General features: G+C 33.8%; 2 protein-coding genes across 2 annotated transcripts; both read right to left on the bottom strand.

Moving 5' to 3' along the window:
- Nucleotides 1–1,580: 1,580 nt before the first annotated feature.
- LOC131637225 (lanC-like protein GCL1) lies at nucleotides 1,581–3,666 on the bottom strand. The gene is made up of 5 exons (XM_058907813.1): nucleotides 3,498–3,666; nucleotides 3,065–3,145; nucleotides 2,465–2,897; nucleotides 2,199–2,374; nucleotides 1,581–1,885 (listed from the first exon to the last, which is right to left on the bottom strand). The coding sequence occupies exons 3-5, from the start codon at nucleotides 2,609–2,611 to the stop codon at nucleotides 1,777–1,779; spliced, it is 432 nt and encodes a 143-aa protein (XP_058763796.1). The 5' UTR covers nucleotides 2,612–2,897; nucleotides 3,065–3,145; nucleotides 3,498–3,666; the 3' UTR covers nucleotides 1,581–1,776.
- On the bottom strand, nucleotides 3,494–4,774 carry LOC131637223 (protein WALLS ARE THIN 1-like). The gene is made up of 5 exons (XM_058907810.1): nucleotides 4,681–4,774; nucleotides 4,412–4,502; nucleotides 3,951–4,359; nucleotides 3,745–3,870; nucleotides 3,494–3,658 (listed from the first exon to the last, which is right to left on the bottom strand). Exons 1-5 carry the CDS (start codon nucleotides 4,772–4,774, stop codon nucleotides 3,494–3,496), a joined length of 885 nt encoding a protein of 294 aa, XP_058763793.1.
- Nucleotides 4,775–24,326: the final 19,552 nt, after the last annotated feature.

Genomic DNA, 24,326 nt, shown 5'->3' with positions numbered 1-24,326 from the left:
TGTTTTTTTTTTGTTAATAATAGATTTAATTTTTAAGAATTAACCTCCTCTGACAAACGTGATTTAATTAACATAAAATTTCCAAACATTAGATATCAAACTAGTAATATATGGGTCCGCACTTGTAAAAATAGTAGTGTAAAATTAATTGAGAGTTATGTTTATGTTTGGTTGTCTAGAATCTAATTGATTTTGTTCTATGATATATTTTATTAATTTATTTACATTTTAAAAAATAAAAAGAGAAAAAGAAAATTGAGGAAAAATTAAAATGAAAATTGTGAAGTGTGTAGGGTGTTTAATAAAGAGAGTGAAAGATAGAAATAACTTAATTTGTAAAAGGAATGGTCTGCCAGGTAAATTTGTAGGTAACAGTAAATTCATAGGTAAATCTGCATGTAACTCGAAAAAATTTTAAAAAAATAGGAGGCACCATTTGGAATGGCGCCTACGTGTAAAACACCACAAAACATGATTATTGGGGTAATTTTATTGAAATATAGGTTACTTATGTATATATTTTTTAAAACTTGGTTATTCAAAAAAATTCCGAAAATATAATTTGAAATGAGAAAGTGATTTTGTATTGCCAAGTGTCAACACTTTATTGATTAGAAACACTTTATTGATTAGAGAGAGTGATTATATTGATCTTTATGTAAGTACTAATATATATTTTTGATAGAGTGGTGATAGCTTCTAATAATAGCTAGATAGTAAAGTAGATAGGAGAAATGTTTGATAACTAGATTGAGAAATATTGTTTAAAAAAGTTATGTATTTATATTTTGTAAATAAAAGAGATGTCTAACAAAAAAAAAAGCTTAATAACTATAAAATTTTTATTTTTAACTTTTTAAAAATTAATTTATCTAACACAATTTTTTAATTCATTAATATAGGCCTAAAGCAAAAATTACCAAAACCTTTATTTTATTTTATAAATAATATTTTCTCTTTTAAAATGAATTTCATTGTCATTATCAACATTGATTTTTTATATAATTATATATACTAATTAATAGGATAAATGGAATAGGAGTTGTTAATATTTATAAATCAATAATTTTATAAAATATATTTTATTTCATGAATTATTATAAAAAATTATAATATTGTTCTTCCTTGTAAAATAAATATAATAAAAAAAATCTAATTTTAATATTTAACTAAATTTAAACTTTTTACATATTTTAGTTTTATTTTAAAGAGAATAATTTATATGATTTATTTTGAAAAAGATCATGTTTTATAACTACCACTATTAGAAATACTCTTTTTTCCTGCGGATTTACCTGCGAATTTTAACTAATTTTCCGCAGGAAACGTGTTTCCAGCGGATTTTCCTGCGGTTTTATGTCCCCAGCTAAAACCTTCGTGGGTAATATTTTCGGCAGGAAGTTCCGCAGTTAATTCCGCAGGTAAATCCGCAGGAAACAATCCGCAGGTAAATCCGCAGGTAATTTCTATCTCAAATTAAAAAAAATTTAATAAATTTTTAAAACATTGTAAATTATATATTGAAATAACCATAATATAAAAATAAAATTATAAATTTAAATGTTTTGAATTTTAATAAGACAAATTTATTGAACAATAAGTTACTATAAATTCTACTACAAAGTTAATAACAAGTAGTATTTCTTGCTACTTCATTATTTTTGTGGTAAAAAAAAAGCTCAAAATTTCTAAAGAAAACAGAAGTAAAAAAGCTCAAGTCACAGGAACAAGTGTTTGAATTCTCCATTTGCAAGCTGACAGAGCTTATGGTTACCACTAAAACAAGTAGTCTAACACAAAAGCCATATGATCTTCCTCCATGTAATTAGCAACGACAGCTCCAAGGGCACATACTCCTCCTCTACCACACAAAAATGTCACGTGTCTGCAACAATCACACCAATTTTAATATCTTTTCTTAAGATTGCAGGTTTAAGAGTAAAAGACAATAATAGTCACTGAATCAGTGTCTACTTCATTCACACTATTACCATTTATAAAGATTAATTAATGATAAAATGGAAAATGATAAGAAATAGAAATTTATTTTATTAAAGAAATTCATAGTTTAAGCAAAAAGCTGTGTATGCAAGTATGAACAATCAATTTTGTAATGAATTATTAAAATATAATTAATCAATTCACACACAATTAACACACGCATTAAAGTGATAATGATACTACAACTAAAAAAGTACCTGAGGGAGGCACGTGCGACAGTGACACACATGTCAATAATCTCCGAGCATAACAACAAATCCTCACGGCAACCGGTAACCTCAAACGACCTCAAGCAAGTAAAAGCCGTACCAAGCAAACCGGTATACACCGTCGGATCAACCACTTCCCGCCGATTCCAATTTACCTCCACCACCTGCATCCACAACAATTCCACCACAAGTTAACCAACACTCTTCAAAATCAATTCCATTATGAACTACTAGTACAATCTATCAACACATACCTCGTCTTTCAGAGAAATCGCAGCTTTCAAGAACGTTTCATTCGGAAGCAAAAGATTCACAACCGCATGATTCATTTTCTCAGCGATCAAATCGGACGGTTCGTGTTTAGCCTCATCGTGTCCATTTTCAATTACGGAAGATGTCATTGTCTCTCTGGTGAGAAATAACTGGAAGCAGAAGAAGAAAGACAATGATCGATAAGGGACTGAGCCAATCCAAGTGAATATATTCGGTTACTTGATTTAGAACTTTATAGGACTGTGTGAGAAGAAGCAACGTGTTGAGCTGTGGTTACCACTAAAACAAAAACCTTTGTTTAAATCCTCCATTCGCATCTGATAGTGAGATAAGGTTGTTGTAACTCAAGTCACAGGAACAAGTGTTTGAATTCTCCATTTGCAAGCTGACAGAGCTTATGGTAGCTGAACATATCTGCCAACATGTAAATGAAAATCTGAAACCACAGCTTTACATGCTTAGAAAATTGAAACTTCACTTACAAGGATAATAGTGAATAAAAAATGATTCCATTAATTTTAATAGACATGTCTCAAAATCAATACAACAACCAATTATGAAAGGGAATAACAAAACAATACCAATTTCATCGCCAAAGTTGGTCCATAACTCAGCTTGGATGGACTTGTCACTGCTAACAATACCAATAACTTCAACAAAAGCTGTAAGGTGCACCGATCAGAACAACCGATTTCAGATAGAGATAGCGCGACATCATTTTTATTACTAACCTACTAGTTTCTCTCAAGTCATTTTTATTTTTGTCTAACTTACACACCTTTAATAAATTGGCAACTATCAAAAGATCAGATACAAATATCTAGACTCTTATAGAGGCACATAAAATTGAATGCCCTATCCAGACAAATATCTAATCAACATATTACTTTAAGTACCTAATTCTCTCTAACGAAAAACATCCTGTTAGAGAAAACTTAAATAGTGAGCTTTATTTTTTTCTCGTGTTTAATGTAGAGATGTATTTCTTTATCTCAAGAAACTTGTTGCTCTTACATGAGGGTTGTCAACAACAAAACGAGCCAGTGAAACAATATGAAAGACCCGTGACAGTCGTGAATAATAGAGTCAAAAGAACATTCTTCTACTAAATCAGCCTTGAAGAGTTGCAACCTATCCTTTGCACCATCAAGTTTAAGCAAATGGTTAACATGTCCCTGCAGTAACTATGTGACACATAAATCAATCTCAAATGCCGAGACTAAAATTGTTTGCTTTCCATTAAATAGAGTAATTGACTTGCTTGAAAAATATTAGAAAAAGCTACCAGCAATGTCTGTAAGGGAAGATAAATTGAAGCAAGCACTGGCCCTCCTTTTCTAATAGTCCATATTTGTATTGCTGCTGCCACTCCTGAAATCACCACTCCCTGATACAGAAAAAACGACGAGCCGAATTCATATACTGTAGTGAAATATCAGATTGAACAATCAAGTTTGATTTACGAACCGAGTACAAAATACAATAGGCCTCTTCAAAGGAATTGAGCTGCCAAGCTTTGGGATCCTTCTCAAGAAATGTTGCAATCGTCCCAAACTGCACAATACCAAATAAGCAAGTAAAAGCAGAAACAGTGAGTTGTGCTGGAATTTTTTTCAGAACAAATGCATGCATCAAAATCCAACCAGACCAACTCAAACAGTGACCAAAGAGAAAAATGCCACCCAAGTTCATGTTTTTCCCATTGAAGTCCTCAAATAGAGACAAGAATTGTCCCTGATGTACTGCTAAAGGTGATTCTGGAGCATAAATTGTTGGTCCTTTGTATAGGGTAATGATTGAAGCTCCTCCAGCAGAAGCAAGTACTCCAAGAACCTTAGCTATACCATTAAGCCTATTTAAGCGCAAGCTCTCATATCTGCACTTAGTGTTTTTTGCAAAGAGGGAAATAGATAAAAAAACAAGAATACAAAAAGTGAGAAAGTTGAATACTATAACCAAAGGTTGCTATACGTAAACTCATTGTGGCATTTGAACAAACACCTTGATTACAAAAATCACCTAAGTTTATAATCAATATAACATAAGTAAACTCATTATGGCATTTCAACAAACACCTTGATTACAAAAATAAGCTAAGTTTATAATCAATCTAACTCATTGTGGCTCAAAACAAACACCTTGATTCAGTAGAAATCAAAATCGTCAAACAGAAATTAAGAAGATCAGATGAATTTACCTGAGTTGAAAGGGGAAAAGTACAAGCTAGGGTTCAGAGATTCGATCGGTGGTTGCGATTGTGAGAGTAGATCGTTGCGAAGAAGATTAATCATGGTGTAAACTGTAACGGGTGATGGCTTGGTCAACTCCAAACGTGGCCGATGATAGAGCGATTCCGCAATTTCTCTGTTGTGAAGGTTTTTGTTTTGAGCGAACTCCAAACGTTTGTTTGGTTTTGTTATAGTTGAGTTGAAGTACTTAGGCCTTTGTTTAATCGTTTAAACTTGAAGCATTTACAGTATGGTTCAGCTTGGATAACTCATATTTTCGGGGAGATATATCTTCGGAATTCCATATGGCGCCACCTACTTTTAAAAAAAAAGTAATTATCCGCGATAAAATGTTTTAATGTTGAATCTGGATTATTAAAATTTTAAAAAAAAATTAGGAGTCGCAATATAGAATGGCCAAACATGATTATTAAGGTAATATTTTTGAAATGTGAGTTACTTATGTATTTTTTTAAAAAATTGATTATTATAAAAAAATCTTTGATACCCATTCTCAAAATTTTTAATACCTTTTATTAATTTTATTTTTCAAATATTTTATACCTTTTATTTCATCAAAAAATTAAGATGAAAATTTAAAAATAACACAATTCACATTAAATCATTAATTAATATTATAATATCAAATAATTAACAATTAAATATAATGATTAATTTTAAAAAAAAAATTTAGACAAAAATTACTTATTTTAAGAAAATAGTTAAATTTGCAGCAAAATCCGCAGGAAAATTTCCTGCAGAATTACCTGCGGATTCTGTAATAGAATTGATATCCGCAGCAAAATTCGCAGGAAAGTTTCCTGCGGATTTACCTGCGAATTTTGCATTATAGTTTCATTTTATGTTTGAAATATATAAGTCGCAGCAAAATCCGCAGGTATTCCTGCGGAATTTTCTGCCAATTCAAGATCCGCAGTAAGATTTATTTTATTTAAGAAAGTCCCAGGAAAATCCGCAGGTAAACCTGCGGAAAATTTTCCGCAGGAAATTCCGCAGGTAATACGTGTATTTCTAGTAGTGTACTATTTTATTTTAATTCGTAATCTACATGGAAAAAATAAATTTAACCATTTTTATTTTGAATTAGAAAATATATAATTGAAGATAAACAAAAGGTAATCCGTTACATCAAAAATGTTAGATAGCATGTAGACATAACAACGGACAATTGCACCAATCATAGTAGGACTCCCTTCCCTACATATAATCTATTTCAAACTCAAGGTCGTATTTTTCATAATTTTATGAAATATTCCATTAGTTCTTCATTAGATTTTTTTTGGAATTAGTGTATGCCTTTTAGTATTAAATTTTTAGATATTTTCTTTTTTAATTTTCTAAATTTACTTTTATTACTATCAAATTTCTTGAAATATGAAAATTTAAATTGAAATATATATATATCTCTAAAATAAAAATTAATTTAATACTAATATCCTTACTTATAGGGTCCATTTTTTTATTTTTTTATGATTTAATATAGAATTCTCTAAGTTTCTCATTGAATTAAATAATTTATTATATAATTAATTTTATCAATATGTAAAATATTAAGTTTTCTCAAAAAAAAAAAAAAATTGTTACAATAATTTTTTTTAATATCTATAAATTTTTGTAAAGAAGTTTATAATAAAGGACAAAATATTTTTTTTCAAACGCTTACAAAAATATTTTAAATTATTCATCATAATAATTTTTATATTGACAAGGATTGAATCTATGTTTCAAGTGTTAATTATACACAAGGCTTACATAGGCATAGGGATAGATGTAGTAGTGAGACATATTATACTAGTAGTACATTATTACAAGACAAAATGAGTAATTTAGACCCCTCATCTTGTAGGTATGTTTAAAAATTCAAATGCTATTTTCTTGGGATGTTAATTGTATGGTGAACCCTACTATTCTTTTGCTCTTAAATAATGTTGAACTTATTGTTGCCATGAATGCAATTGAAATTCCATTCAATAAAGGTTCGACAAATCTTTGGTTATAGACATACTGCTATTCAAAGATGGTCACAACGGCATTCAAGTTCATTTCAATTGCTATTTGCCAGATAAAAAAGAAATGGTTAATTAAATGAACTGCATTTCATTAAAAACATGTCTTTTGTAGCCTTAAATATATTTTAGTGTTCTTATCTTGAATATATTGTTTTACGTAAATTAAGGTTTCACATGTAAATTGTTGGTGGAAAATTTCAACAAAAGTAAATAAATAGTGATAGTTAGGTAGGGTATGACCTAATGGTCATGGGTGAGGAGGCTGAGGCCGTAGTTCAAGGCAACTTTATCAGAAAATCCAATAGATTTTCAAACATATTGATCAGTCTGCTTTTTAATGATTTCCTTCTTGAAGACTTCAACCTCTCAGGCAGCAGTCATTCGTCATCATTATAGGTTCTGACTAGAGAGAGAAAGAGAAAGAGTCAAAGAAATTTATTGTATATATCTACTGTATATGTGAGTATAGTACGTAACATAATATTGAATTGCAGGGATTTTGGTTATGTTGTGGGACTGTGACCTAAAAGGGACAGGACAAGAATGCCACATTGATAAAAATTGTCCCCTAAAGTGGGGTACCCCAATAATGAGAATGCACGAGTGAAGTACACTTTTCATTATGGTTATTTAATTATAGAATACAAGCCGTTTGCGACACGCATGTCTTTAAACCTTAGGGATGCCAATCAAGCTGGGGTCCATACTTCCTAGTGCTTTATGGTCATCATTCTTGTGAGTAAATATGTAAATATTTATGAGATGAAATGTTTCTTTTAGTAGTAGCTTTTCAAAATCTCACTTTAAAAATAATTTAAATATTTTATATTGAATATTCTATTTTGTAAAATAATTTTTGTTGAAGAGTTTTGTCAAATAAAATGGTGGTGAATGTAATCTTTGTCATCTTCAAAGTGTAATTTATTTGACTTTTACTGTTAATTTCAAATAATTATTTACTTGTTTTTACACGAAATAACATATAATAACATTGGTTTTATTAGCATGTTTGGATTGGCGTTTCGAAGATTCAAAATCAATTTTAGAGGTGTAGAATTGATTCTGGGTGATTTTGAGATGTTTGTTTTATCAAAAGTAGAATTGATTCTTCCTCCATAATTGATTCTACTTGAAACTAGAATTTGTAGTTTCTATCTCCAGAATTGATTTTGAATGATTTTTACATTGAAATTTATTATTCAACTCACTTTTACCTAAATGTATCCAAACATGAATCAATTTTTTTAAACTCAATTATGTTAAAATCAATTCTATCAAACTCAATTATGCTAGAAACAATTATGTTCACCGCCAATCCAAACACACCCTATGATTATAATGAATATCGTTCATTAAATTTGAGGTAGACTGTTTCTATTGCAAAATCGTTCAAATTCGCTAAGCAAGCCAATCAAAAAGTTTCAAATTAATTAGGTGGAAATCATATTTCTTTATATGATACACTATAAAGAAATTCAGAAAGTTGAACTTCCATATGAAGCACTAATCACTAAACTGTTGGGTGCCTTTAAAGTCGGTACTATAGGAAAAACAATTGTGTGATCTATCAATAAGATCGATTACTCCTCACTCATGAAAATTAATATTCAAATCCAACATGGAGAATTAATACATTATTTGACTGATGAAGAAGAACACTTAGAAGAATCAAATATCACATGCCAAAGGTATTGCAGAGATCATGAAAATCATCTTAAAGAATGATGATACTTATGGCAAAGAGTAGTCTTACTTATGTGTTTTAGTTTGCCTTTATATTTTTTCTTTGTTTCAAATTCCTAAAATTTACTGTTTTCTATACTTTAAATTGCAGTATAATTTTTATTCAATGAAGTGTACTTGTTTTCCCTTTCTAAATGCTGATGTGACTATGTATTTGCATATTTAATTTTTTTGCCTTGCATCTTTTACCTGCCTTTTTTATTATGACAAAGAGAGAGAATTATGCTCTGAAGGGGAGTAAAGTATTCTCTCTACTCATTTGAAGGGCTTGATTTTTATCTATCTGCTGTTTTTTTTTACCACCTTGCTGAGAGATGCGTTGTCGCCATCAAAAAAGGGGAGAATGTGGAACTATGTGTTAGTAGGATTAATCAAGAAGTGTTCAAAGCTAAGAAGGTCATACCTATCAAGGTTTGGTTTTGATTATAACAACTTAGTTTCATTGATCACAATTTATGAAGATGCAATCTTTAATGATAACTTATGAAGATTCGTCCTTAAAGCATAAAGACAAGCAAGTATGTCAAGCGGTTAAAGATGCTTAAGATAGTTTGTTCGAAACCTTTTCTCTGAATCAAGTTAATGAACTAGGGTTCTTGATGATCTCCGAAAATATCCTTTGATGATGTCATCCGACTTTAAGATATCTTAAGTCTCATCTGCAAAGACTCAAGCAGGTGCATATGAGATTGATATATTTAGCAAAGTCTTGAAGCTTCAAAGTGTGAAAGAGGGAAAGTGTGAAAGCTCGTCTAATCGTGTCTGAGTGATTAGTGTTTTGTAAAATAACAAGGGATCTTTTGTAAAGTATTATTGCTAAATCACACATTCACTAAAACCTTTTTAAAAAGCCTCTATGTCTCAAAGAAATTAACCTATAAAATAGTTTTGAGCCTAGCTAAATGAATCAGGAACTGTTAGAATGATTTGGAAAAGCTTTTGAATTGTCCAATCCATTGGAGCATATCCTAATCGATTTGGTAATTGCAAATAGTTTCCATAATCGATTGTGACAATATCTTAATGAAGGACAACAACTCTCTATCCAAACCTTTCAAAATGGACATTTATAATCAATTATTTTTATCATCCAATTGATTGGCTTAAGGTCCTAATTGATTAGACCTTTAATTTTGCCCATGGATCCTTTCCTTTTTTGTTCCAACCTCTATTCTATAAATAGAAGTCTCTCCCTTCACTTTTTCACACCCATAATTGTGAGCTATCTCACTCTCCTCACTCTCCATCTCTTTAAAATATTTTTCTACTTTCTCTCACTTGAATTTAGCCATAATGCTTTAAGAAAGTCCTTGTGTTTATTTGAGGAAATTTTGTTCTAGAAAAGGTATATTTGTAAATTCAGCAACATCAAATTTTCTCTTGGTTGACTATTTTTTCCTTAAGGAAGTTTTTGTTTGGTTTCGAAGCTAAGCCTTTTAAAACTTAGTTTGAGAATTTAGTAATAACTCGTCGTTTAGTTTGTGAGCTAAGACACTTAAGAAAAAGTTATCTTTGTGTGTTCTTGAAGATAACTTGTGAAAATTTTTCATTACGGTTTGTGAGCTCAGTCTGGTATAAAAACACTACTTGGTTTGAGATCAGCCTGGTTTAAAATCTCAATTCAGTTCGTGGTCAACCCGTGTAAAACCCCGGTTCGGTTCAAAGGATATCCAATACAAAACTCCATATTGGTTCGAGATAAGTTCATATAAAATATCGATTTAACTTGGAGACTATCCGCTCAAAGCGTTGTTCTTGTTTGGAAGGAAGACTATCCATTCAGTCCATTGTTTGTTGTTTGGTTGGAAGTTAACAGGAAACTTCATTTTCCTTGTATAAAAGGGTTCATAAGCTTAACCTACTAAATGCTTATAAGCATTATTGGGTACTATCAATATCAAGTCTTGGAGACAGGATTAGGTCTCTTCATTTAAACCGAGCCTCTATATATTCTTATGTCATCTCTTTACCCTTATCTTTTTATTTTTGCATATTTTTTCCATTGATTTTCTGTTACTATAATTAAACATTTTCTTAAAAATGTTTTTAATATATGAAACTGAGAACAATTTAATTTTAAACTATTGTTTTACTAACCCCGTAATACAACCCCTATTGTGTAAGGATTTACATGTCCAAAAAGTGGCATTAGAGCCTAACTTATGTTCAAAGACTAATCGTCTCAGAAGGAAGTTAACTTCCAACACTTTTCTAACAAGATTCCTTCCCTAAACACACCTCCACTATTTAATGGTGATTGGTTTGAACTATGAGAAACTAAATTTATTTTTTTTCTTTCGAATTATTGATTTTGAATTGTGAGAAACTAAGACTAACTGTCCGTTTATCCCTACTCACAATATAAATGGAGAAGTAGTGGATAAACACGATTTCCTTTAGACCATAGAGGAAAATAGAAAGTTTGAGATTGATTTAAAACTAAGAACGTTTTAGTTGTTTCTTTACATGATAGTCAACTCCTTTATATTTATAATTGCAAATCTGCCAAGGAAACGTGAGATACTGTTGAAATGATGTATGAAGTTTCTCCGAGTATCGAACAAGAGCGAATGAACACACGAGGAAAAGAAGATAAATGCTCTATTCATAAGTGCTTCTCTAAATTTAGAAAGATTAGAAATAACATTAAAATTTTCATCACTAAAAAAATCTAAGAGTTAAGAATAGGAATAAGAAATCTGATCAATTACTTAAATCAAGATATGAGAGTGTTTATGTCTTTTAGGAATAAGCAAAAAAGGAGGAAATTGTAGAAAAGTTGAAAGAATTAGTTCAATTAATTAAAGATGAAGGCATAAGATTAAAATAATCATTAACAACTTCATCATACTCCTACAAGATAACTCTTGTGGTTTGCTTCAAGAGAATATACTCAGTAGTTGAACGATCTTTAGAGAATTCAAAATCAAATGAAGGAACTTCATCTATGAGAAAATATCAAGAAAAAGCCTCATCTAGTGGAATCTTAGAAATAGGAAGAGAAAATAAATCCTCTACAAATGATAAAGAGTCAACCTCGTGAAGAAACCTCGAATAATCTTCTCCAACAAATAAGACAAAGTCTACTTGAAAGTATCTCATGAGGAAGATGATCGTGAGGTAACAAAACTATCTTACAAGAATTTGTTTAAATTAAGTTCTAAGTTAATTGAGGAAAATGACAAGATTAAAAACACAACTTAGACCTTAAGGATCATCTTGAGTTTCTTGAAAAGAGTAATGAAACAGTTAAGTTTGAAATAGATAATAAATGAAACTCACTGGGAGCATGTGAGACTTGTGTCTCAATGAAAAAGGAAGTAACCGAATTGCAAATCCCTAATTAAATTTAATAAGGGGAAAGAAAACCTTGACTTGGTCTTATCAAGTAAAAGGCCTTCCTTAAATAAAATTGGATCATGTTTAAAACTAGTAAAGCATATAGTAAAGAAGTAAATAGAAAGAAAGTGAATCGACATGTTTATAAATGCTCTCATTGTAATATATTTGGCAACTTGGAGCCATGTTTTGATAAATTACAAAGGTCTAAAGGTTGTAACCCTAGACCTTCTAGAACTAGTAATGTACCCGGACCAAATAAAATCTGGGCACTATTATGTTCAGGAACTAGAAACGGATGCAGTTGGAAAATCAATTATCTTGAACGGTGGCTCTGATCTCCTTTACGGTGGCGCAGGACGGACCTGCATTATTTGCACTCTAACACCCAAGTCAGTCAAGATTCAAGATGAGTGTAGTGAAAGTGGAGATCAGTTGCCCCTAAGGTTTTTTCGGGCACTAAAGGAGCCGAGGTAAGCCTTACGTGATGTTGGTAGGCTTCCAAGATGTTGTTTGATGTAAAATAGAATTAAAACTCCTAGAATAAATTGAAAAAATAATGCGGAACAAGCGCATTAAATGAAGTCTCATCACTGAAACATTTCATAGCCTTTTTCTGACACATACAGTGACGTGACTAGATAGGACAAGACGTGGTTTACACTACACTTAAGTTGGTGTGTATCCACGAGGGGAAATCTAGTCATTGATCTTGTGATTTCTCTCTCTAGTTGATCTGAATCCTTTAGTTGCCTTTCCTTATAAATGGGGGAAATTGAGCGTTTGGAAGTTTTTGCAACCCTGGTATTCAACTTCCAATTACTTTCCCATAAAACATATGCGTTTCTTCATCCCTATGAATATTATTGGAAGTGATCTTCATTGTTTTTCTCAAAGCCTTTTACTTTCTTCCTTTTCTCCCACTTCACCAGTCTCACATAACCTAGTTACACCCAAAAATCAATATTTTATCTTCAATATTTTATATTTTCTAATCAGGATGATTGATAATACGATTGACCTAGTGAGTGATTTTGAATTCAAAACTTTGTCCGCCTCTATAATGGGGACATCTAGAGCTGTAAAAATGGGCTACCCTGTCCTAAAAGGGCCGGCCTTGGCGGGCCTCGGGCTTTTTAAGAATGGGCCAAAAATGCCCATTTAAATATGGGCTCAAAACTCATTGCCCGAGCCTGACCCTAGACGGATTGCGGGCTACCCGACAATAAACGAGTCATTTATAATAAATTTTTTAAAAATTTTAAATAAAATTTCATAATATTTAGTATAAATACAATATATAAATTATATTATTTTAAGTATAATATATTTTTAATTACTATGATATTTAAAATAAATACTTTAACATGTTTTTAAGACAATACAAATTTGAAACTTGAAAGTGTTCTAAATAATACACATACATCCAACATAACACAAATTAATAAAATAATAAAATATAAAGTGAATAGTGAGATACTTACACATTAATTTGATTTTATTAATTTATAATATTTAATATGTAAATATTGAAAAAGATTAAGATAGAGATAAAATTTAATGAAATGAAGTAACTCAATGTATTATTTTTTAATGAAACAATATAAAGTTTATAATAATTTATAGAAATTTTAGTTATGCATGCCAAACGGTGTTAGAACAAGAAATGTTCTGATCAATATTCTTAGTTTTGATGATAACATTATGTATGAATTTTGTATAAGACAATGTGGTACTCTAATTATTCACGTTTTCCATTTCAGGAAAAGTCTAAAGAGTATGCACAAAATCAGCGTCCAGAAGCACTGACCCAGAAGTTCTGGATGGCTTCATCAGAACATGGTCTGGCAGAAATCAGAAGATGGTCATGCAGAATTTAGAACATGATCTGGAAAGCATCAGAAGATGGCAGTCAGAAGCAAAGCTCTGAAGCTCTGATGGTATCACGCTCAATGTACTTCAAAGTCTGAAGACAGAAGTTGCATCTGCACCAAAGCTGAAGACTCTGATATTCAAACATTAATTTACATAATATGAGTCCAGAAGCAAGTACAAGATGAAAAAGACTATAACGTCAAATCTCTGACTGACAAAAAGAACGTTAGAAGCTAAAAAAGTTAAAGTCAGTAAAAGAAGTTGAAGCATGGCTCGAGGTAGTTGAAAAAATAAAGTGAAACATTAAATGCAGCAGTGTACTATTCACACAAAGCATTAAATGCTCCCAACGATTACATTTCCTCAACGCCTATATATAGAAGTTCTGATTCAGAAGCAGCTAGAGAACTCTTGCGCAAAAGAACCAAAACGCTGTCAAACTAAAATCACACAAAAGAAAAGAAGAACTTCATCTTCAACCTCAAAACTTTGTAATATTTTTAGTGAGTGTTACGAACTAGAACTTAAGAGAAATATCACTTGGTGATTATAGCTTTTTAAGAAGCAAAGTTAAACTCTTGTAATATTTGTTTTACATTGATTGTAAAAGGAATTCCTAGAGTGATCAAGTTGTGACCAGAATACTCTAGAAGACTTAGAGAGAGTTCTAAGTGGAGAATCATTTTAATCAGTTTGATTAGTGGATTAAATCCTCAGTTGAGGTAAATCACCTTGTCAGGGGTGGACTGGAGTAGTTTAGTTAACAACGAACCAGGATAAAAATATTTGTGTTCAATATATTTTATCTACCATTTTTGATCAAACCCTTATTCAATTCCCCCCTTTCTAAGTGTTTTTCACTCCTTCAAACGGGCTCCCCGTGGTTCATACGGGCTAGCCCTAATGGGTAATATACTTTTTATGGTCGGGATAAGAAATCCCATATATAAGTGAAGCTCCAATTGCAAATTCATTATTTGGATTAGTGTCAATGATAGAGCCAACTTCAGTAGATGAAGCACTTCAAGACACAAATTAGATCATTGCTATGCAAGAAGAGCTAAATCAATTCACTAGAAATGATGCATGGGATCTAGTTCCAAGACCTGAAGGATTCAACATTATCAGAACAAAGTGGGTGTTCAGCAACAAATTGAATGAGCAAGGAGAAGTCATCAGAAACAAGGCACGACTGGTTTCTCAAGGGTATAGTCAGCAAGAAGGTATTGACTATAATGAAAATTTTTCTCCAGTCACCAGGTTAGAGTCAATTAGACTATTAATTGCTTATGCTGCTCAATTTAACATAACTCAATCTCAAATGGATGTTAAAAGTACATTTTAAATGGTTACATCGAAGAAGAGGTGTATGTTCATCAACCCCCTGGTTTTGAAGATTCTATCTATCCTGAACATGTTTTTAAATTAAAGAAATATTTATATGGTTTAAAACAAGCTCCCAGAGCTTGGTATGAGCGACTTAGTTCATTTCTTCTAGATAAAGGTTTCACAAGAGGGAAAGTTGATACAACACTTTTTCGAAAATCATTAAAAAATGATATCTTAATCTGTCAAATATATGAGGATGATATTATCTTTGGAACTTCTAATATCTCTTTTGGAAAAGAATTTGCTAAGTCTATGCAGGAAGAATTTGAAATGAGCATGATGGGTGAACTTAAATTCTTTCTGGGAATTCAAATAAACCAAACTTCTGAAGGCACTTACATTCATCAAGAAAAATATATCAAAGAACTTCTTAAGAAATTCAAATTATCAGAAAGTAAAGAAGCAAAAACCCCAATGCATCCTACTTGTATTTTAGGCAAAGAAGAGGTAAGTAAGAAGGTAGATCAGAAGCTCTACAGAGGTATGATTGGATCATTACTCTACCTAACTACATCTAGGCCTGATATTCTGTTTAGTGTGTATTTATGTGCAAGATTCCAATCAGATCCTAGAGAATCACACTTGACTGTTGTCAAGAGAATTCTAAGGTATCTGAAAGGTACTACAAATGTTGGATTATGTTATAGAAAATCCAAAGGGTTTAACTTAGTAGGTTATTGTGATGCTGACTTTGCTGGAGATAGAATAGAACGTAAAAGTACATCTGGAAGCTATCAGTTTCTAGGAAATAATTTGATCTCATGGTATAGCAAAAAGCAAGCTACCATTAGACTATCAACTACAGAAGCAGAATATGTTGCCGCTGCAGGATGTAGCACTCAAATGCTTTGGATGAAGAGTCAGTTAGAAGATTATCACATTTATGAGTGTAAGACTCCCATTTTCTGTGATAACACTTCTGCAACATGCCTTTCCAAAAATCCTATTCTTCACTCTAAAGCTAAACACATAGAAATTAAGCATTATTTCATCAGAGATTATATTTAGAAAGGGACATTAAGCTTAAACTTTACTGACACAGACCATTAATGGGCTGATATTTTCACAAAACCTCTTTCTGAAAATAGATTCAAGTTCATTCTAAAGAACATTAGTATGGATTTGTGTCCTGAATAAAATCGTGGTTAAATTCTGAAGTGAAAGTTGAACTATCTACAAGATTATCATCTAGAAATATCTGACCGCTTGGATCAGAAGTTTATTTTCTAAGATGAGTCAGAAGTTCAGCATATAAAATTGCCAATTCACGTAAACCTCAGATTCTTGAGCACATGTTCAAAATCTGAAAGGTCGCGCGTGTAAAGCAAAATGAGTAATAGGTCTTGGTAAATTGTTGTTAGAACAAGATTTGTTCTGATCAATATTCTATGTTTTGATGATAACATTATATATGAATTTTGTATAAGAAAATATGGTACTCTAATCCTTTGCATTTTCCATTTCAGGAAATATATAAAGAGTATGCACAAAGCAGCGCTCAGAAGCACTAACTCAGAAGGTTCTAGATGGCTACATCAGAACATGCTCTGGCAAGACATCAGAAGATGGTCAAGCAGAATCAGAACATAAACTATGAAGCATCAGAAGAACATGAAGTCAGTGTTAGAACAAGATTTGTTCTGATCAATATTCTTAGTTTTGATGATAACAATGTATATGAATTTTTCTTGAGATAATGTGGTACTCTAATTCTATGCAATTTCCATTTCAGGAAATATATAAAGAGTATGCACAAAATCAGCGCAAGAAGCATTGACTCAGAAGGTTCAAGTATGCAACATCAGAACATGGTCTCGCAAGACATCAGAAGATGGTCAAGCAGAATCAGAACATGGTCTATTGAAGCATTAGAAGAACTTGAGATCAGAAGTAGAAGCACTGAAGTTCTCATGGTATCACGCTAGAAGCACTTCAAGGTCAGAAGACAAGAAGATGCTCTGCACCAAGCTGTTTGACTCTGATGATATTCAAACGTTGTTTACACAAACATCAGAAGCAAGTACAAGATGGCAGGCTACACTGACTGAAAAAAGGAACGTTAGAAGCTATTAAAGGAAATGTCAGTAGACACAGCAAAAGCAAGGCTCGAGGTAGTTGACAAAAGAATGAAACATTAAATGCAATGCTGTACGGATCACGCAACACATTATATGCTCACAACGGTCATCTTCTCAAACGCCTATAAATAGAAGTTCTGATGAGAAGCTGAACACAACACTTTGGGCAAACATACAGAAACGCTGTCAAATTCTAAAATCTCTCAAACTTCATCTTCAACCTCACTTCATTACTGTTGTAATATCTTAGTGAGATTAAGCTTAAACTTAAGAGAAAAATCACAGTTGTGATAATAGCTTATTAAGAAGCATTGTAACTCTTATAAGAATTTGTTTACATTCATTTGTAAGAACTAGAGGAGATCAAGTTGTGATCGAATTCTCTAGAAAGTCTTAGAGGCTATCTAAGCATTGTGTTCCTAGAGTGATCAGGTTGTGATCAGAATACTCTAGAAGACTTAGAGGTTATCTAAGTGGAAAACCATTGTAATCTTGTGTGATTAGTGGATTAAATCCTCATGTGAGGTAAATCACTCCAAGGGGGTGGACTGGAGTAGTTTAGTCAACAACGAACCAGGATAAAAATCATTGTGCAAATTGTTTTTATCTTAAGAGTTTTAAAGCTACACTTATTCAAACACCCCATTTCTAAGTGTTTTTCTATCCTTCAATTGGCATCAGAGCGCCGGTTCTAAGGTGCAAGCACTTAACCGTGTTTAGAAAAGATTCAGGAAGAGAAAAACGCTTAAGTCAAGATGGCTGGTGAAGATCCAACACCTACATCTACATCTGGCTCTGCTGAGCAATACAATGGAAATGGTAACAATGGTTACACTAGACCACCAGTATTCGATGGTGAAAACTTTGAATATTGGAAAGATAGACTTGAAAGTTACTTTCTTGGTCTAGATGGTGACTTATGAGATCTTATGGTGGATGGTTACAAACATCCAGTGAAAACTAGAGGAGTAAAGTTGACAAGACAAGAAATGAGTGATGATCAAAAGAAAGAATTCAAAAATCATCACAAGTGTAGGACTATTCTGCTGAATGCTATTTCTCATGCTGAATATGAGAAGATATCAAACAGAGAAACTGCCTATGATATATATGAATCATTGAAAATGACTCATGAAGGAAATGTGTCATACCCCGAAATTTGCCCATCTCATTTCATCTGAAGGGTACAAGAGATTAGAGGTCCTCCAAAGAAAAGTCAACAAGAAATACCTTTTAGGTCAAAGCTCATAACTTTGAGCATGGAAGATCCAATCGAGGTGGAACCAAAAGGAGGTTTCAAAGGACTCATCAGGCTTTCTAAAAAGTCCTGGAACATGGTTATATGGCAAAAAGTAAAGGAGATGCAAGGCTTAGGAGTTGGGCGATTTTTAAGATGTGCATACAACCCTAATTGCTCAAAACTTGGTTTTTTAACTAATGGGCCTAGAATTTTGATTTCAAACAGTCCCATGACCCATAATTTGACCTCAAAACCCATCCCCATATTTTTATACTTTAGATTTATTTGAATTTTAGTCAATTAAAAGGCAAATAAGTCAAGTAAAAATACAAAATAAACGGATAAAAATATATTGCTTTGGTTTTGATCAAATAAAAGGCCCATATAATTTCATAAGATAGTAAAAATTCATTTGCATGGTCTATGAGGAAGACTTTCCAAATTTAGAAGGAAATAATATATATTTCTTTTTCAATCAAATTTCCAACTCATGACTCAAAGATCCAAGAGCCCAAATAAACCCTAATTGATTCATATATATTCTAAAAGGGATGGAGAACAGAGGGGGACGAAAATTGGCCAAGGGAGGCTAGGGTTTTCAAAAGTTCAAAATATCCAAGAATGGTGTAATTTTCGGGTGCCTCTCTCAGCCAGTTTTAAAGGTTCTAAGTTGTTCCAATCAATTCCAGAGGTAATAAGGGGTGATAATGCATTGCTAATCAAGCCCCATGATGCTCAGGATGTACGCATATAGACCTTTGTATTCATGCATTTTTTTATTTTCGTATCTGACGTTATACTATATTTCAATGTCATATAACCATTTGTATGAGTTCCTGGTGTGTAATAGAGAAGTTTTGGATCATTGGAATGGAGTTGTAGGGACGGGATCTCGTTTCACCATTGCTAGGGCTTCAACTTCGTGAAGCTTCCAATGCTATGATACAGTCTTTTTCAGGCCAAACGGACATCGCCGGTGGATTCGTAGGCCTCGGTTTAGGGGGGTAAGGTACACTTTCCGAGTTTACAGTGGCTATTTGCAGGTGTTGAATTTTTTGCAAATCGAAGAAGAAGGTTGAGCTTACTGTTCCGGCGGCGGTGTGGGAGGCTGGGTCCTGCGTGGAACGATGGATTAATCCTATTGGCTGGTCAAAATTCAATCCTCTTGCCAGGCCACGCAGCAAGCATCTATTGGCTGGTTCACTTTTCCACACGCTCTCTCCATTCACGACTGGGTGATTGGTATAAGCAGCGGGGCCCAGTTGACCTTTTGAATTTTATTTCTCTTTTCTGCACGTTTGTTTTCTTTTATGTTTATTGATGGTGAATGTATGAGCAGCAGAAAAGCCTTGCATAGCTGGTAAGGACTGATCGATTGGGATTCCAAGGGCCTGGGTTCGATCCCCAGGTTCCCAACCTGCATTTTTATGAAATAACAACTCCCCGAATCCAGTGAGTGGAACTTACGAAGGACTACAATGGTCCATCAAAAACCAGCCCTTGGATGTACAACGTTCAGGATCTAAAGAGCCAGAAGATGATCCTCACCATAGGCCCTCATCAACGTAATACATAGGAGTAGCGCCCAGGTTCTTTGTTTTTTATTCTATTTTGCTTTATATTATTTAATTGCTTAATTATCTTAATGTGTTTAGAATATATGATTCATTTTTTATTCAATTTGAATTAGGATATAATAAAATAGGATTAGGCTTAGGAGTATAATATTTTCCCCGATTATTCGATTATGTCGATTATTCGACTTAATTGATTTAATTAATTTTAATTAATATTAAATCACAAAAAACCCTATAATGGTGTGAGTATTAGGGTTTGCCCTATCCCATTGCCATTTGGCAAAAATATTAATTCGATTAATTCTTACTAATTCTCTCCTCGACCCGACTAAAGCTATTAGTTGCATTAGACGAGAGATAAAAAAAAACATAAAATTCAAAACACATTTAATTTGCTGCCCGCGACGATCAATCTATCGATCTGAGTAACCAACAATGCCCCTTAATCCGTTAGCTATACTGACCAAATCTATTGGTCATCGCATCTAACGGTGTCATATCAAATCAGGGTTGTACGCCCAAACACTTAAAATACATCAAACCACAAACCACAGATTTTCATCTGTTCAATACTGCGAAACTTCAAAGGTAATTCAAAATACCTTTTCAAAACTATGAAACGGTAATTCAAAATACCGTCAACACATTCATATCAAATTCTAAGGCGTACAACCCTGTGCCCGAACTACGTTGACTCTGATTCTCCATAAGGAGATACGTAGGAACTTGGATAACCAAGGCGAGTCCCCCTCCCTAAAATCTCAATTCACTTAAAATCTCAATTTTGCCCTTTTCATTTCATTAGCTATTAACCTCTATAATTTTAGCCATAAACCTTTATTTTAAGATCAAACCTTAGGAAAGGGTTGAGGGTGCCTAACACCTTCCCTCGACCTGATTATAATAACTTACCCCGATCTCTAAACTGCGTAGGGTTTCCTATTCGCCCTTCAGAATAGGTGGCGACTCTAAAAGTCTAATTTTTAGGGCAGGTTGCTACAGTTGGCGACTCTGCTGGGGACAAATCATTAATGGTGAATTATTATGCTCCTAGGTTTTGACAGGGTTTAGGTTTTTGGCAAACATTTTAGGTTTTTGGCGAACATTTTTAGGGTTTGGCTAATTTTCCAAAATTAGGGTTTTGGAGTAGGATTTAGGTTTTATTTATTTTCTTTTTATATTTAAATACTTAAATTTTTATCTATATATTTATTTATAAATTCTATGGATTTAGGGTTTTATATTTAAATATTTAAATTTTTATTTATTTATTTATTCATTTACAATCTCATTCTTTTATATCAATTCGATTAAATATTTATGTTAATTGAATATTTGGTATTTTTACCGCATTCTTGGGATATATAAATTGCTGTCAAACCTAAGCGTGGGGATTATATTTAAGACCAGAGGGGAATTACATCGCCTACGAGTCTTACTATAATTCCACTCAGAGTGGGTTGAATATCCGGAAAGGTCTGATACGAGGCTTGACCTTGTTGAGGGCTGGACTTGGTATTTGGCTGATCTCTCTGGGAACCTACCCCAAAAACTCGAACCTCATGGATAAAATGAGTTGTTCTAAAATCCAAAGAGACAAAAAGTCTCGGCGGCTACGAACGACCCCATGAGACCTTCTAGAACATACCAATGGGAAGGGTAGCACCCTAAGCCGTTCCGTCGGACCTATGAACCTAGGGCTTATGTGCTTACGTGCTTATTATATATGTGCAATTCATATACTGCGAATGCCTTACATTCTAATTTTTGCAGGTACTCCCACGCATTCCCTGGCCTGCAGGGACTCTAAATCCAAGACCATGTCCTTCCCACGAAGGGCATCTACATTTATGCCCGTTGATTGGCCTCCCGATGGCCATGAGACTTAGTGACTGTCATGAACAGTCGCCCCGCGCCTGCATCTACGCACTCCCTCACCTGTAAGGAGTTTCCTTTTATATTTTTGTACTCTTATAACTACGTGTCCTTCCCACGAAGGACATCTTCGTTTACGCACGTCAATTGGCCTCTCGATGGCCATGCGATCTAGTGACTATCCTGAACAGTCACCCTGTGCTTACATCTACGCGCTCCCTAGCCTGTAGGGACTTTCCTTTTATATCTTTGTGTTTTACAACTACGAGTCCTTCCCACGAAGGACATCTTCATTTACGCACGTCAATTGGCCTCTCGATGGCCATGCGATTCAGTGACTGTCTAGAACGGTCACCTCGTGCTTGCTCCTACGAACTGCCTAGCATGTAGGGATTTCCTTCTATGTCCATTTGTTTTTACAATGACTTCGTCCTTCCCCTGAAGGACACCCTCATTAACGCACGTCTATTGGCCTCTCGATGGCCATGAGATCTGGTGACTGTCTTGAACGGTCACTCCGTGCTTATTCCTGCACACCCTCTAACTTGTAGGGTTTTTGGATTCCCATCTATACATCTTTCATCCCTAGACTGTAGGAATTTCACTTCATCCGATATCGTCCTTATATAGGTCGTGTTCCGCATAGAGAACCTTCCCACCAAGGACAACTTCATTGGTACACGTCGGACGACCTCTCGATGGCCATAAGATTTGGTGACTGTCATGAACGGTCACCAGCCGCTACCTTCTGCATACCCCCTAATCTAAGGGATTTCCATTGGCGTGTGATAACATCTATCTTGCAAGCTTTCACGAGGGTCTAATGTCTCCTCTAAGGCTATCCCTAGGATCATATGTCACACGTCTGCATTGCATACACGGAGTTATAATACAAGGAGTCTCTCGCATACGCATGCATTCGCATTTTCATGCATTCATACATTTGCATCTACATTTGCATTTCTATCTTCACCCGCATCCTCACCTACCACGCTAGCCGATTTCCCGATACTCATGGAGAAAGATCAAAGGATCATAAACTATGGATAAAGGAGGATGAATTATCGAGAATGAACTTGGTCTCACAAGGAGAAAAAGGACGCCTTTCGTCATGCCAGTTACATGTCCATGCCTTGTCGTAACAGGATTGTAAATACAACTGAGGTCATCGTCGAGCAAGGATTAGTTCAACAAAAGAGTTCCCTCATAGATACACTCAAGATGTATCTAGTTATCAAGGGTTCCATCTTAGAACACATCAATTTTACAAGGACGCTCCACGATAACCTGGGGTCAAGGATCAGTCCAACTAGGGCAAAATCCTGAACGGAGATGCATAATACAATGGAGGGAAGGCGACATATGTTGACTCCACACCAAGGGGCAAAAGGGCCATAGGTTTATTTATCAGTCTACAAACTCTAAAGGTCGCAAATGTTGTGATACTATCCTTAGGAAAAGCAAAAGAGGTTCAGTCAAAGGAAACTCATGAAGTTCTGATACGACGAAGACCCACCGCTGACAATTTATTCCCGACAGGTTTGACGTGCCCAGGGAAAATTCGAGGTTGCCATTACTCCTACAAGTTTAAAGAGCTAAGGAGTGAAACAAGGTCAATGGATCTACAAAGGAGATTATCCCTAGGATCAATAGGTGCTTATCACGCTCAGAATTTCAATCCCTACGATCTCTAAGTGTTACGCAAGATAAAAGTTGTACCTTCAGATTAGCAATTCTAATGGGATGACCATGCAGGTTTTGAAACCGATTCATTCGCGCACTACTACGACTTTCCACTCGCACACTTCTGTGCTATTTTCAAAATTCAAATTCAGGATTATTAACAAACTTAAGGGAGAATGATGAATACAAATAACTAAGTCCAGCTAAATATATGCTTTCGAGGTAAGACCGAGCCGAGGATGTACAAGCATTGTTTCAATTCCCAAACAGTGGAGATATAAGGATGTTAATCCCTCATCACCCCCTCGAGCCAGGAGTTGGAGTTTGTTTCTACGTTTCAAATAAACCTTGATTTTAACCAGGGGCAGGGTAGATTTCAATTAATTCAATGGTGTATTTTGGTTGTCAAGAGAATCAGTCAATCCAAGTAAGGATTCAAGCAAAGGTTCAAGCATATCTTCGTCCTCGCATTCATCCAAAGATTGAGGAAGCAATGGAGATAACATTTACAACATCTTCTTCCTCAATACATCATTCAAGATCGAGGACGTATCAAAGTGGAAGCTTACAAATCAAAGTCAACATGGCAGTCACAACATTCAAAGGAGTATTAAAAAAAAAAGAAAAAGGAGAAAAACGCCCACTAAGTCAAAACAGAAAAACTCATAAAAGAAAACAAAAATGACTTAGGCATCCCGATGGATCAAACTCAAAGGAGTTGGTTCATGCAAAAATAAGGGAAGAAAATAAAACACAAAGGCGAAATGCAAAGGATAACCTTGTGAC

The sequence above is a fragment of the Vicia villosa genome, unplaced genomic scaffold, assembly GCF_029867415.1.
Source record: "Vicia villosa cultivar HV-30 ecotype Madison, WI unplaced genomic scaffold, Vvil1.0 ctg.001948F_1_1, whole genome shotgun sequence".
Lineage (NCBI taxonomy): Eukaryota > Viridiplantae > Streptophyta > Magnoliopsida > Fabales > Fabaceae > Vicia > Vicia villosa.
This window is presented reverse-complemented; position numbering and strand designations above follow the sequence as displayed.

Coding starts and splice junctions, on each gene's coding strand:
- LOC131637225 (XM_058907813.1), bottom strand. CDS start 2,611: ATGACATCTTCCGTAATTGAAAATGGACACGATGAGGCTAAACACGAA. Junction 2,375..2,464: donor CGATTTCTCTGAAAGACGAG/GTATGTGTTGAT, acceptor TTGTGGATGCAG/GTGGTGGAGGTAAATTGGAA. Junction 1,886..2,198: donor GTCGCACGTGCCTCCCTCAG/GTACTTTTTTAG, acceptor TGATTGTTGCAG/ACACGTGACATTTTTGTGTG.
- LOC131637223 (XM_058907810.1), bottom strand. CDS start 4,774: ATGATTAATCTTCTTCGCAACGATCTACTCTCACAATCGCAACCACCG. Junction 4,360..4,411: donor ATTCAACTTTCTCACTTTTT/GTATTCTTGTTT, acceptor CACTAAGTGCAG/ATATGAGAGCTTGCGCTTAA. Junction 3,659..3,744: donor CTTTTTCTAATATTTTTCAA/GCAAGTCAATTA, acceptor TAGTTACTGCAG/GGACATGTTAACCATTTGCT.